This window comes from Melospiza melodia, chromosome Z (assembly GCF_035770615.1).
Source record: "Melospiza melodia melodia isolate bMelMel2 chromosome Z, bMelMel2.pri, whole genome shotgun sequence".
Taxonomy (NCBI): Eukaryota; Metazoa; Chordata; class Aves; order Passeriformes; family Passerellidae; genus Melospiza; species Melospiza melodia.
This window is the reverse complement of record NC_086226.1, coordinates 54,493,433-54,508,403: the sequence shown is the minus strand read 5'-3', so window position 1 is coordinate 54,508,403 and position 14,971 is coordinate 54,493,433. Positions and strand designations below refer to the sequence as shown.

The 14,971-nt window shown below is 37.3% G+C and overlaps 1 protein-coding gene across 2 annotated transcripts in view; it reads left to right on the top strand.

Moving 5' to 3' along the window:
- Positions 1–14,771, top strand: part of KIF27 (kinesin family member 27) — a 30,502-nt gene extending 15,731 nt beyond the window's left edge. For both annotated transcript variants that reach the window (XM_063179645.1, XM_063179644.1), the window contains exons 6-18: positions 1,582–1,770; positions 2,293–2,468; positions 2,833–2,966; positions 3,503–3,658; positions 4,659–4,864; positions 5,749–5,946; positions 6,296–6,409; positions 7,421–7,597; positions 8,335–8,547; positions 9,556–9,762; positions 12,143–12,341; positions 12,791–12,955; positions 13,546–14,771. In XM_063179645.1, coding sequence (XP_063035715.1) covers positions 1,582–1,770; positions 2,293–2,468; positions 2,833–2,966; positions 3,503–3,658; positions 4,659–4,864; positions 5,749–5,946; positions 6,296–6,409; positions 7,421–7,597; positions 8,335–8,547; positions 9,556–9,762; positions 12,143–12,341; positions 12,791–12,936 — 2,115 coding nt within the window. In that variant the 3' untranslated portion in view covers positions 12,937–12,955; positions 13,546–14,771. The remainder of the gene's footprint in view (positions 1–1,581; positions 1,771–2,292; positions 2,469–2,832; positions 2,967–3,502; positions 3,659–4,658; positions 4,865–5,748; positions 5,947–6,295; positions 6,410–7,420; positions 7,598–8,334; positions 8,548–9,555; positions 9,763–12,142; positions 12,342–12,790; positions 12,956–13,545) is intronic.
- The last annotated feature ends 200 nt before the right edge of the window (positions 14,772–14,971 follow it).

Below are 14,971 nucleotides of genomic sequence, written 5' to 3'. Positions count from 1 at the left end.
ACATAGGAATAATATGTATTGTATTCCAACACAATGTCAGCATGTAAAGCATTGTTTGTGTTTGGAAGGAACTTTCAACTAAGACAACAACATAAAGAATTAATAAAAATGTGTTACTCAAAGTAGAAGAATGTAGAATGTATTGTGAGCTATATTTCAACTTCTCTGTTGTTGCTAGGCCATATTCAAAAAGAATCAAAAATGATAGAGTGAGCTGATAATGGATATAATCTTGGCCTTATGGACGAATCGGTTTAGATAACATAAGTTATCTAAGTACTAAGTACTTTTGAACAATGTATGGAGAATGCTGTAGGAGAAGCAGTTAAGGTCTCCAAACTAGCATTATCAACACACCTGAGGCTGGGTAGAAGAAAAAGTAGGAAGTGAACCTGGGATCATGTACATGTTTAGTTTATTAATACAAGTAATCTTTAAAGTGGAATTGTACAAAGTGGAAGAGGAAGCCCATATACATGTTTAATTAATAAGACTCAGACCATAAGTTTAATTTGAAAATATTTGTTTAATTCTCATTTTATTTCTCCATATAAAGCAAGTATGAGCTCTTAATTATGTCATTCACTTCTCACTAGATACTTGGATAGGCTAACGTAGCTAAACCGGGTGTGCTGAGAGAGAGAGATTTCAGGTCAGATTCACAATTTAATAGAAAGGTTAATTAAATATAATGATACACATTAAAACTGCCTGAGACCCACAAAGCCAGATTACAACCTGCCATCCTGTTGGCCAAGGTGGTGGTCACAGTCCTATCAAGTGGTGATTGCAGTCCTGTTGAAGTGATGGTTGCAATCAAAAGTGGTGGTCCTGTGGAAGTTCTCGGCCTTGTCTGGATCTGTCCAGGTGTGATGGGGTTCCAAGTTCCCAGTTATGTATGGTCAGGTTCAAGGGAGAGTATTCAGCACCTCTCCCAGGATGGACAGTTGGGAATGATGTAATCCTGAAAGTCATAGGATATTTTTGGGAATCCTTGGTGGTCTAAGTTGTTACAGCTGTCCATTATGGTGGTGCTGTTGGGCCATTATGGGCCATTGGCAAAGGTGACCCCCTCAGGATGGGGGAGTAATCGGTGGGACTGTGCTGGTGTTTCCCCAGAAGAAGTTAGCGCTGCAGAGTCGTTTGTGAAGAAAAAGAAACACTCCCCTCCTCAGAGGGTTTGGCTCTTCTCCCTTATCTCATTTAACACCCAGCTTGTAGCCTGAGGTGTCAGCTGGGCAACTGCTGGGCATCTACTGCAAACCCATCATTACCAGTTTGTCAGAAATGGCATAGAATACTCAATTTGGTTACACCCCACACTGGCACTCTCTCTGCAACCCAGGATACTCAGGTAGGTCTTTATGAACAAAAATGTGTCTAAACTTTATTGGATTGGGGAGTGGGAGCGGATTCTGATGATATGTCATAGAATTCCCAGTTTGCTGCAGAATTTGCCGGTGCCTTGCACAATAATTTAGGGTCAGCAGGTGATTTACAAGATTCATGACCTTTGTGAGGAAGTTGAGAATATGGTACAGTGCTCAGTTTTGCTTTTGCTTTATTTTTTTTCCTCATGAGATTGAGAAAATGGTGGAACAGCACATAGTCATTGATCAGCTAAAATTGAAATTAGAGAAGTTCACAGATGTGAAAGCTTTAGATTTCCCAAGTGCTTATGAAGATGGGCCAGCTGTCATGGCATTTACTAGGAGGGGCTACGGTGTCCCAGTAACAAAAAACCTGCCTTCAGAGACAGAGATACAAAAGGTAAGGTCTACCCAGATTTTCCCCCTTTTACTTTGTAATGATTATTGGCCAATCATTAGATGCAACATGATAATATACAATGTCTTCCTCAGATACTGATGTTTAACTTCCCACTGAAAAACTAGTTTTGTAACATTTGTTAATGCCACAATTATCCAAAATGTTTAGGCTTAAAGTTTCCGCCTACAAGTGCTATGGCTGTCATGTTTTCACCCCCCAGCTGGTTTTCTAGGGGTTTTGAGGGTTCGAGTATGAAACATTATAAAAAATGAATTTTATTCTTACCAATATGTTGAGTACATGGGATGATGAATTGCTACCAGTGACCTCTTTCATATTTGAAACAACTCCTCTAGGCTCTTGCAAAATGTTTTGTTACAAAGGTACTCAGAGTTATTATAGAAAACCTGTGTAATTGCTTACAAGCTCAGGTGGTGAAACATTTTTTAAAATATGAGTAATGAATTGCTGAACTATTGCAAGTGTTTTTACCCATCACTACTTTTGTGTGCTTTTTGACAGGGGTATACCAGCCCCCCCATCTTGTCTCTGGCCCAGATGATGGCAGAATTCCATATTCGCAGGCAGATTATACTGACCAAGTTAGAAGATCAAGATAAAGTCCTTCACTGCCACCTCTCTGATCAGAGCGATGAAGAGGAAGACAATACAGGCAGCGAAGAGAAAACCTCATATAAGTAATTTTTTTGTTGTTCTTTAACTTTTGTTACAGAAAAATGTATAGCAAAGGTAGTAGTAGTGCCTAATCCTTCCATAATACTTACAGTGAACCTGTGGGACCATCTGGGCATACTGCAAAATACGTTTAATATATGTAGGTTTAGCAAAGATTGCATAATCCTTGCTTGTGGGTCAGAATCTACCTTGAAGACCGGGAGATTGGGTGATGGTGTGTGTGGGACTGGTGTGGATGAGGAAGAAGGTAAGAATGCTTTTCTAAGTCTGAGCTTCTTCTCTTTTAAGATCATCTACTTTGCATGATGCTTAAAGAAAAAAATCACTGTGCATTTGCAGAGTAGCATGTTTATTGTTCTGTCATAGGTGTTCCTTAAATCGAACATGGACACAAAATCATACTTCTGTGTGCTTCCTTCCTGATGTAAGTGACATGAAATGTCCAGTAGACAAGTCTGGTGTGTCCAATAAATCTGCGCTACAAACCGACACAACTACAGGTATGATGGGAGTCATTAGAGCAAATCTTACTACAGTATCAGAATATGCAATAATGACTTTAGCACATGTAATTAGTTTTCCCAGAAGAATATCTGCAATTCTTGCAAATATTTTTTGGTTATAATTCAAAGTAGGTTTTCCAATTTCTGTTTTTCTTTCCCATTCTGAAACTGATGTTAGTAACCTCTAAGTAATACCTACTAGCCAGAAAGGAGTTCACTTATCAAAATCTAGTCACATATAAACCTTTAAGACTGCTTCAATGAAAGAAATGGATGCTATTATCTCACCAAAAATACTGAAGTGGTTTCTGGAATATTTTCCAGACTTAGGGCCTTGAAATGCATGTGCATAGCATCCTTTTTTTTTCCTGTTTACACACATGGCAGGTTAGAATACCCTGCTCTCTTTTCTCCTTTTGATTCTTGTACTTCATATGGAAGAACTGCACACAGTCGATATTGCAGAGCACTACCTTTTGAATACAGCATCTATTCCAGATTTTATAACTCTATTTTGCTTTGTTTTTTTCAAGGTGAAGAGATTGACAGCCTCCAGAAAATCCATGTTTTTAACATGCAGAAGTTAAAGAATTCAGAGTTGAGACTTGCTAAGGCTGAACAAAAAATAAGAGAACTTGCACTTAATATCAAAAGGAAAGAGGAACTTATTAAGGAGTTAGTAAGAACAGGTAACTGTCTACTGTAGGAATACTGGATACTGTAGGGAATTAAGATGTTCTGAAACAAAGGAAGAGACATTGAAAACCTAAAGTCCTGTATGTCTTAGTTTTTATATAATTATCTTAAAAATACTTTTAACAACCTAAAAATCCATAGATTTTGCTAATTACTTGCTGTAATCACTGAAAATTTTGATTACAGCCTAGTCTACTATGAAGATTGATTGTTAAATATTTTTTGTGCTTTGTTGATTATCACTTTTATCCAACAGTAGTGTAATTTTTAATGTATGGTCAGTGCTATCTCTTTGTAGATGCGTATTTGTGACATAGTATCTGGGATTGGAGAAAAGATACATCATTGTATCTTCTATGTTCTATAACAGTAGAGAAATGGGAGTCAGAAGTGGAAAAGGAAAAAAATCAGTGGCCCTGGTAGCATACATCCCTTACACATCTGTCCTGATAGAGAAACTAGCCTTGTGATGACAGGAAGGATCTCTTTCCTCAGCCCCTTCAATCACACTCTTCTCTTTTGTTTACCTTCTCTTGAGGTGGTCTGAGAAAGGTTCTGTGCCATCCCAGATTGTCCGAATGGGACAAATCACAGAGTAGAAACACAATCCAAGATCATATACTAATTATTAAGCTGAAAGTTGAGTAAAAAATTTATGGCATATTCTTCTGGGGGAAAAAAAACCAAACAAAATTATGAAATACAGGATAGTCATTTTGCCAAAATCTACAGTAGGCATAAGAATTTAACTCTGGGACTCAGATGGCACTTTATTTGGTGGCATGAGGTGACTCATGAAATGTTCAGATTTAGGACTCTCTTTATCTCCATTTCAGAGTTAGAAAGGAACTGCAGGTTCCTTTAGTGTTGGAAAATGTATCAGAAATTACTCACTTAGCCAGAACAAAGTAAGTAATATTTCCACTCCAGAAGTATTACATTTCAACTGATTATCATGTTGGTTTTAAACTATTTGTATATGCTGTCTTTAAGGTAAGGATGCTCAGTCTGTAAGCAGGCAGTATTCTTTGAAGATAAGTATACTGGAGCAAGAAATTGAGCAGGCCAAAAGAGAACTGGCTGAAGCACAAAAGCAACTTCAGGAGCTGGACAGTAAAGAGCTGAGAGATATTCCTGAGAAAGTCGTGTTACTGAAAGAGTGCCAGAAGAAGATGGAGGCAGCTAAATTGAAAGTGCAGGTATTTCTGATCTGATTATTATGATTTGCAAATCTCCGTTTCACTGTGTGAACCTTAACACTCTGTTTGTAAAATTTTTACCTGTTTTACATGCTGGAAGCTGGGCAGATTGAAGTAGCTAGTGAGAAACTTAATACTATTACACTCAAAATGCTGGTTAACATCTACTTGGTTAGAAACATGAAATACCTTCTTGGTATGTAAGATGCTAAGAAAGTATTGAGAGATATGAGATTTCCATACATCATTGTATATAGTCCAATAGAGGAATTTATCCAAGAGAGGGTATTACAAATCTATTACTTGCCTTAAATAAAATCAATGTTTTATGGAAATACTATATAGATTGTAGGTCTGAGGAAATCCCTGTGATGCCTTGCAAGATCAGGCCCACGCCGGCATATTTGTTTGACACTGACCTTCTGTTTTTAAGTTCTGTTGTATCTAAGTTAGTATTCTATATAGGACCAGCTTAGGTGCTCTGTGCCTCTCAATCCTAGAATGACAGGTCAGAAAATTCCATACAGAAAGAGGGAGTTTGCTTATTGACTTGAGCTCAGGACCAGCATTCTGATGACCACCATTCTGGCACCAGCATTCTGACACCATTGTGTCTCTGCAAATTTTCCAGAACTGTGGCGTCTGCTAGATTTTAGTACTTTTACTGTATTGCCAAGCATAAACTGTACCTTTTCATGTTTAATTCAGCCTGTGCCAACTCCACCAGATAGCTCAAAACTACAGTAATAACAAGTGATTGTTTGGGCAGAAGTTACTAAATCTTGGTTACCCTAAGAATTCAGTGAAATAAAGAATGAAGCTGAGTCATATTTCAGTTACAAGTTTTCCTGCTCTTAAGCTGAAATTTTGACATGAACATTCAGACCTTACAGAAGAAGCAGCAAGATACCAAGAATTTGGCTTCATTATCTAACCAAAGTGAGAGAGAAGCAAGAGACCTTGAGCAGAAAGTGGCTCAGATGAAGCATCAGCAATCCCAGATGCAAAAGAGACTGTGTGAGGAGAGTGAAAAGAAGAAGCAACTGGAAGCAGAGCTTCAGCAGGACCAGCAACAAATTAAAGTAGGATTCTTCCTGTTTCCCTATGACAAAGATTAGGATGAATAATTTTTGCCCCTGCTTTCCCAATAAACTAGACTACCAGGCTTTCCCTTATTTTCAATAATGCCTTAATGAATTTCTTGATAAATGCACCAAAGAAATTGTCTACAAACAATTCACATTAATCTCCGTTTTGCCTTTCTCTTTTAGTTTTTTTTTCCTCATTTTATTACCTGGTGTCTAGTTCTGAATTGCAATTTTGTAAATAAATTTAGAGTCAGTATTTCAGATTATATCTTGGGGAGACTGTCACATGAAATGTACTTGATTGACTGATGTAGGAAGAATGGTGCTTTTTGTTTGTTCAAAGGAACTTCAACTTAAGATGGAGCAACAACAGAAGATCCTCAAAATTAAGGATAAAGAAATTGCTGCTTTTAAAAAGAAGAAAAAAAACTCAGTGGGAGCTCCACAGAAACTACAGGTAGTTAATCAATTCCAAATATGTGTGACCCCTGAAATAAAAAAATCTTTCTTCATCTCTAGTCATCTATTTTTGTAAACCATTTGTATGAAGAGCATTCCATCATAGTTTTGTCTTTTTTTTTTCTCTCTAGCAAAAATTGGGAGTAGAGCCTAGTGGCTCTTGTACTGTACTCTTTTTGAATGAAAGAAAGGAGTGCCTTTAGTGTCTTCTCTTTTTTTCCCCCTATAATTTGTCAAAAATACTGATTCAGAAACCTGTGAATTCAGGAGATTTGTTTATCCAGCAGGTTTGAGGGTGACCTTGATGTGTTGGGTTTTAATTGTTCTGTGCATTGTTCAGGTGTTTTATTTTGTTTGGTTTCTACTCTGACATAAATTACAGTGGTTTCTGGTTTTGATTGTTGGTAACAGGGTTAGAAAAGTATGTATCCTATGTAGCAGTGCCACCTACATTATTTCAGATGTGGACACTGAAATATGAATTACCCTAAGTCTTTAAAGGTGAAAAGAAATTTTAAAAGTTAAATAAAAGAAACTTTTTATGCCTTAACAGGAATATATCCTCTGATAAACTCTGGCTTCAGAATAAATTTATAATGGACCGTGCTTGCAGGTCAACAAGAAGCTGGTTTTGGGCCATTAAAATGCAATGAGGATGGGCTAGCTGAATTTTCATGGTGCCATCTAAACCTAGTTGCTGTGCTTGGGTAGATGACATCTATTTATGTAAATAGTTTAGAAAATATATTCTTTAGAAAAGATACAGCATCTAATACAAGCTTGTTTATAGGAGATATAGCAACATAATATTGCTGAGGCCTCTTTTAAATCAGTCCAGTTTCTGTATTATTCTGAGTAAGGATTCTGTGGCAGAATTAACATTTACATTAGAAAGGTTAATGTCTTCTACAGTTTTATCAGTAATTCTGAAGAAAGATACAGCATAAACGTAACATTCTGAGTCAAAATATCCTGGTTAATACTTTCTGGATCTCTCTTGAAACTTTAGAAATTAGAAGAGCAGAAGAAGTGGCTGGATGAAGAAATGGAAAGAATTCTTCAACAGCACCAACAGTTAGCAGAACTAGAAGAAGATTTAAAGAAAAGAGAAGCCATTGTAGCAAAAAAAGAAGCATATATGCAAGAGAAAAGCTACCTGGAAATGAAGAAACTGAGATCTAGCCAGGTGATTCAAGAAAAAAACCCACAAAACTCACCACAGTCATAAGTTAGTCATAAGGCTAGCTCAAAGACTGGTGGTGGGGGAGGGCAGATAAGATAGCAGAGGGGGCTCAAGGGACCTCCTGTGTCTATACCACTGTGATGCAGGTATTATGTAGCTTGACCAATTGACATTTAAATTGTAATTAACACAGACAATCATTTTAATTCACTTTTTCCCCCCAAAATTGCAACAATGAAACAAACCCCAAAACCAAACAATTCTGAACTGTGGAATTGTTATTGAAGATAACATAATAGATTTAATATAATTAATATAATTTAATATTATTTTAATATTGTTAATATTAATAATATTAATATATTTAATAAAATTTAATATTGAATATATTAAATTATATTATAGGATTTTTTATCTATTATTTATGAATATGACCAAATCTTTCTGCTTTCTAGAGAAAACAGCAGGGAAATGTCTTGCAATATTTACTTTTCAGCAGAAAGAGTGAATGCAAAGTATCATTGTCACATATAAAGACTAGTGCCTTTAATTTTTATTATGTAGAAAACTACATGTTGAACTTTTTTTTTTAATGATATTTGTCCACTTAAAGTAAATGAGGTCCCATTACAAGAAACAAGCAATTTTTTCTAGTCAGAATGTGACAGTGTCACTTACTTTTTTCTTACTGGAAAGGAATATCTCATTTTTATATCTGTGGTTGTTGTGGTTTTTTTTAGGCTTTGAACAAAGATAGTATGAAATTGTCTACACGCTTAAGTATTCTGGATCAGGAGCTGTGTGACAAAAGTATGCAGCTTCAGGGCAGCACCACTGACAAGTCAGACATTTTGGAAAAAATTCAGGCTCTCCAAATGGAAAGGGATCAGCTGCTCAGAAGGAGAAATAGTATGGATGAGAAACTGAAAGATGGTAAAGTGTTGTCAACTGAAGTAAGTAAGCACCTCTGAGATAAATACAGGTTTTAGGTATTGTTTGATAATAAAGAATTCCAGTCAGAACCTAAAATGTCTCCAGATATCAGGTAAGCTAGAAATAAGGAGCAGAAGTTAGATACTTTTGTAAATAGCAATTTTAGTAGAGGTGCTATGATAGCACCAATTATGTACTGGTGAATGAAGTTTAAGATCAGAGGAACGTAAGTCAGATTGTGTCTTGCCAAACTCTATTGGTCTAAGAGTCATATAATGAGAAGTAAGGGAAACAGAAGTTAATCAGTTTATCACAGGGAGGTATTTTAATGTCAGGATACAGAACAAGCGAGGTATTCACATAGTCATGCCCCTTGATTTTTTTCATAGAATCTTGTGAAAAAAGCAAACTTTACCTGAAGGACTACATAGTCCTACAGTGAAAATAAGTCATATTACCTGGATGGCCCATTACTTGGAGTTGATCAGTATCATTATGTTGAACATAAAATAAATTCATATAAAATGAACTGATTACCTTTAGGTCTTGAGAAGCCATATGAGACTATGGCTGAGTGATACTGCTCTGGAAGGACCCCTACTTGTCTCACTCATCAAAGTCTACTGTGCTTCAGGCCAGGCGTTTCTGCCACTTCCATACACAAATCATGGTCACCAAACTCTTTACTGATTGACTGATTAATTCATTAATATAACAGAAAATTAGTACATTAAAAAAATAAAATAGCAGAAGTCAAACTGTGGTGAGGATGAAGGAAGGATTAAAAGAGAAACATGACTTCTAGTTTTGTGATGAGCCAATTGATCAACCTCCGTGTTGTGACAGGAAAAGACAAAAGTTCTAGATTTGCACTCTACATCTTGTTTTCCCCTCCACTGTCTGTGCTACAACTAGTTCATCTTACCATAAAGTTTAGGTTCACTCTTGAGAATGAAGTTAAAGATGTCTTGAAAGATTAATTCTGAGCTTTCTTTTAGTAAAGATCTCACTCATGTGTTCTTCTGTAGGAAGAACATATTCTTTTCCAGCTAGAAGAAGGAATTGAAGCCCTTGTAGCTGCAATTGATTACAAGAATGAAAGTATTCATAATCGCCAGCACTTACTTTGGTCATCTTCTCAGAATCTTTCACAGAGCAAGCATAATGTAATAGGGAAACTAGTTTCCCTGTCTGCTGCGGAACTCAGAGCTATCATCATCAGTTATTTCAACAAGGTTTGTTTTGGCTAATGAATACTATTTTATCCCACTTCCTATTACTATTCTAGATATTGAGATGGTGGCAGGAAATAAAAATAAATTTAAGAAGCTTAAGCTTTTGGTTAATATATCTTCAGGTTACATAGATCTGTGATTAAATTGTTTTTAATTTTTATGTTAACTTAAATAGGATACTTGTGGGTTAACTTTGTACATCTTGTTTTAATAGATTAGCTAGAAACGTGCTACAAATCTGGAAATTACCTTGCCTTTTTCCAGTGCTCTGTGTTGCCAACTTAAGGAGAAACAACGTGTTTAAATAATGGTCTTGTATTCAAATTCTTCCTGAATGCAGAATTTCAGAAAGCTTCATAAAGCTCAGGCTGCTATTCTTATTGTGTTTTTCCTAAATCTGGTTGTGTTGGGTTAACACAGCCTGGCTTTTAGAGGGGGCAGAGGAAGCCACAGAAGCAGCTTCTGGGAGAGAAAGCTGCTCGAAGCTTCTGCTATGTTCAGCAGAGCCAGTCTCTGAAGGCTCTGACAATGGACATGTTGCTGGCCCAATTAGAGAAGTTGGTGATGCCTCTGTGATGACATATTTAAGAATGAAAAAAAATGCACACAGTTCTTTTCTGAGGGCTGGGGGGGCGCCGGGTTGGCCATGTGGCTGCTGTGGCCGTGTGGCCGCTGCCACCTCAGTTTGGCCCGCGGTGAACTGTGCCTGCCAGGCCACTTCTACTCTGCTGTGCCACCGACAGAAAGGCAGGGGCAGCAGCAGCAGCTTCTCTTTCCCACACAGCCACAGCTATCTTGGCACAGTCCACAGGGAACTGTGCCTGCCTGGCCACTTTTAGCCAGCAGAAGGGCAGGGACAGCGGTAGTGGCATCTCCTTGCTGGCGCCTCACATCAAGAGAGGAGCTGAATGGTGCCAGCCCCACAGTGGCTGGCATTGCCCATGTGGCCAACAGTGAGGGGCATGGCGAGCCCTTCCCCAATACTGAGCCAAGATGAGATCAGCCTTTTAGCACTGCAAAATCCCATAAGAACTTTTCAATGGGTAGAACTTGAGACCAAACAAACCTGCAGACAACAATTTTCTTCTGAGTCAGATAAAAGGAGGTGAAGACACATGAGGAGAACAACATGGTGACACTAAGGTCAGTGGAAAACCTCCTCCAGGAAGAGGAGGTGCTCCAAACATCAGAGCTGAGATTTTTCTACAAGCTGTGGTGAGGACTATAATACAGCAAACTTTCCCAGTATTCCATGAAGTGCATAGGGGGATGCAGAGATCCACTCACAGCCCATGAGAAAAGGTGCTCATGCTGGAGCAAGTAGATGCTGAAAAGCTGTAATGTAGTTGGAAACTTGAACAGAGAGAGAGGATAGAGAAAGAGAGCCCTTGCTTTCAAGCTAGAACAGTTTATCCTTAAAAGACTACACCCCATGAACTAAAATGACCCATACCATGCAGTTTTGGGAAGGCTGCATTAACCATGGGAGGGACTCATGTTACAGCAGGTCAGGTGGGACTGCTACTCATGAAAATTGGAACTACACTAGAAAATCTCACAGAGAATTGTCTCCCGTGCTAAGGACCCTACCGCATAGTAAAAGAAAATCTTCTCCCTAAGTGAACTAAAAAAAATTTCAAGTGAAAAAACTGAGCAGAGCTCTCACACCCTGTCTCTCTGTTCTGTCAGTGGGAAGAAAGGAGGGGCTGGAGGGGGAAAAAAACAGTGTACTAAAACTTTTATTTTAGTTCTCATTATCCTCTTTTAATTCTGTTAATACATTTTTCATTATACCATTTAAATTTGAGCCTGTTTTGCCCTTCAAGTGTTTTCCTCCTGGTCCTTATCTCAACTCATTAGCCCTTTAGTTTTTCTTTCCTCCTCCTCTGCTAAACTGTAGCAGGGAAAAATGAGTGAACAGTTTTTTGTGAGTGCCCAGCTTTTAGGCATATCAAACCACGACACCAGTGTAAACTGATACTTTGCAGTGTGTGCAGCTATGTGCTTAGGAATCATACTGACATCTGGAAGCATAAATATTAAATGCATTATGATATGGTGTCTTTGTGACCTTGGGTGAACCTTTGGTAATTTTGTAAAAAAGTTGTCTGTGGGATGCAAGTTGGAAGTCTGGAAAGCAATATTGTTTCAATTTAAATTTTGCATAGGATATTAAAAAACTCCACTAGTCCATGTGATCAAAATGTATGCATTTTAGTTCTGAAGAGTCAACCTGTAGCAGTGGCAAGTCTATTTCCAGTATAAGCTTAATTACTTGTAGAGATCCAGAGCTATTGTATGTTTTAATCTATTAGGCTGCAGGGTAAAAGATTTTCTTAAAACCTCTTGATAAATCAAAATAAGTGTGTTTCTTTCTAAGATTGTTGGCCTGCGTGAGTCTGAACGAAAATTACAAGTGCAGATTGAAGAACAGGAAATGAAGTCCATACACCAGAAAAACATGATGCGTGAATTAGAATCTGCACTTGAACACATCAAGTTGCAGTGTGACAGGCAGCTGACTCACCAGCGCCAAGAACATGAGAAAAAAATACAGTTTATACTGAATAATTTCAAAGGTATTTTTTTTGGGGTGGGGATTATACACCAAGTATTTTCTTTGGTCATTAACAGAGAAGTATTGTATTCCAGCTGAAAAAACGAATAAGGTTCAGAGATATATTTTGGCTGTCACTAATTCTATTGCTATGTAAGATGTCAAGGATAGACACATGATGTCCATACGAATGCAAAACAGATTATTTTTTTAAAGCAGTATCAGAATTGTTGTATTTTCACATTGAATTTGCTGATATTGAAAAGTCATAAGATACTGGTTCTGTTGATCTTTATCTTCTAAATACTATTACAACTAAAAGGTGGGATTGGCACAGCCTTTTTCATCTTATTTCATATTAGTTAAAACATGCACATTGCAAGGAAAATGCTATCAAGATACTCTGCCTAGTTGGGCATCTTGATTTTTGACACAGAGACTTGGTCCTTAAACTGATTTTATTTCTCGTAGAACAAAATAGTGAAGGTATTGCAGAAACCCTGAAAGGGTATGAAGTAAAAATCCAGCAACTGGAAAAAGATTTATTTTTCTATAAGAAAACCAGCAGAGAGCTGAAGAAGAAATTGAAGGGCCTTCTTGGAGAGTCATCTGTATAATTATTGTCATCCAGTAAATGTAAGCATATTATCTGATAATGTTTATGCAATTGTCAGTAGACTGTTTGAAGAGTGGTGAACACACAGAACTATGTCAGATAGCTGTAAAACATCATATTTTTACTGTATTGACTGTTCTTCAGGAATATATTCTACCTCTACTGCTGTTTCAAGTGAGAGACATTTGTTTATAGCTGTAGCTGTAGCAGTGGTGTGCCAATGGTTTAAATTCTTGTTCTGCTTTCTCCAGATTCTAAGAACTTCAGCATCTACAATGTCGAACTGTTATGGTTAAGGCAAAGGAATTTTGTTCTCTGAAAGCCTCTGAAATCTATTGTCACTAACCACTTTGCTATATGCCATGCATTTGATTTCTTAAAAGTTTCTGGGAGGTTGTGAATGAAAAGTGCCACACTTCCAGTTACTAACTTATTTTAGCTACTTACATACTAAAGCTGAAAGAGCATTACACATTTGAAGGGGAAAAAGAAGTGGTCTCTCTAACGACTCTGTGCTTTGACATAAAAAAACGCCAACCAACTGAACAAAAAAACAACAACAACCAACTGTTAGTATAAGTTTTTAATTTTTTCATGTCCTTCTTGCCAGAATCCAGATGTACAACAAAGCTATTCATGTGGAGGAGAAAAGAAGGTTCCGTTTCATCACTGTTTCTGTTGTCTCATACCTCTCAATGCCACCACAGTACCTCACATACCCAATATAGCCTTCTTGGCCTGTTGGTGTTTCTTTTTAAGGCTCAGCAAGACTGGCTCTTCCTCCCAATGGATGCTTCTGTTTCTTTCCACTCAGTGCCATGCCTTCCTACAGAGAGATGCTGATCTCACACCTCTACTCCCAGAGTGAATTAGGGCTCGGCCCTTTCCCTCTAGGCAAGATAATGAGCCTGCACATTCATCACTATAAAGTACACCATCAAACTGTGAACATGAAGATTCCAGAGACTGGATAATAAAAGAGGATGGGAAAGACTATTCTGTGTCTAGTATACACAGAAGCATGTAGTTTAGGATATGTATCTATGTAGGCAAACAATTATCCTTGGCAAATTGTAGCAGTGGGAAGAAGGGAGAAGGTCCCTGTAAACTTCCAACTTTTTTCCAATGCATATATTTGCAAATTTTATAAGAGATACTCCACATCTAGTTATTTTTCTTTTTAATACATTTTGAAACATGTTGCTCTACAATGCAATAAAACCATAATTTGTTACTGGGCTTTAGAAATAATAAAATCCCTGTTTGTATATTGCAGTCAAATTTGTTCAATGTCTTTTTTGTGTTGTACTAGTATAGTTGCTGACTGTTTTCCAATATATTAATAATTTCATATTTGTCATGGTTCAGTTGTTTTTAGACTGCCTACTAGGATACATGACAAGTTAGAATGGTGAGCCTTGTATTAGCAGCACCTTCTCAGATGAGATTAATGGCAAGTACCTCCTATGTTCTTGTAGATGGCGAACATTTTTAATAGAAAGGGCTGATATGTGAGGTGCTGATAACTTTCTACCATGTGCATGCAGTAAAACCATGTTGCCTACCTATGACAGGCACTCAGAGAAGTTGTAACTTTTAGTTATTTATCTGCTGATAATTTCATTTTAGATAACAGTATTGGTGTTGTTATCCAGTCAAGAAGAAGCAGAAGTTACTTCTGATGAATTCAAGTGAAAACAGCTGTTAACAAAGTTCATGTCTTTACTAACTACAAGTAAAAGTACTTTTTGAAGTATCAGAAAATTCCCACTCTGTCAGTCTGCTCAGTATACGTTAAGCAATGAATATAAATAGTAATAAAATAATTTTAAATAATTCTATACTGCTTTACTAGATTTTGTTTCAGTGCCAATTCCTCGTGGAAATTTTTTGGGTTTTGCTTTAGATACTATCTAGACAATGGTAACACAGACTGAAAACAGGGAGGGAAGGCAATTTTCCTTAGCCACTGTAGTGGCAAAGGTGGCTATTCACTGTGGTGAACAGTAGTACTGTGTAATTATTAACAAGCAAAT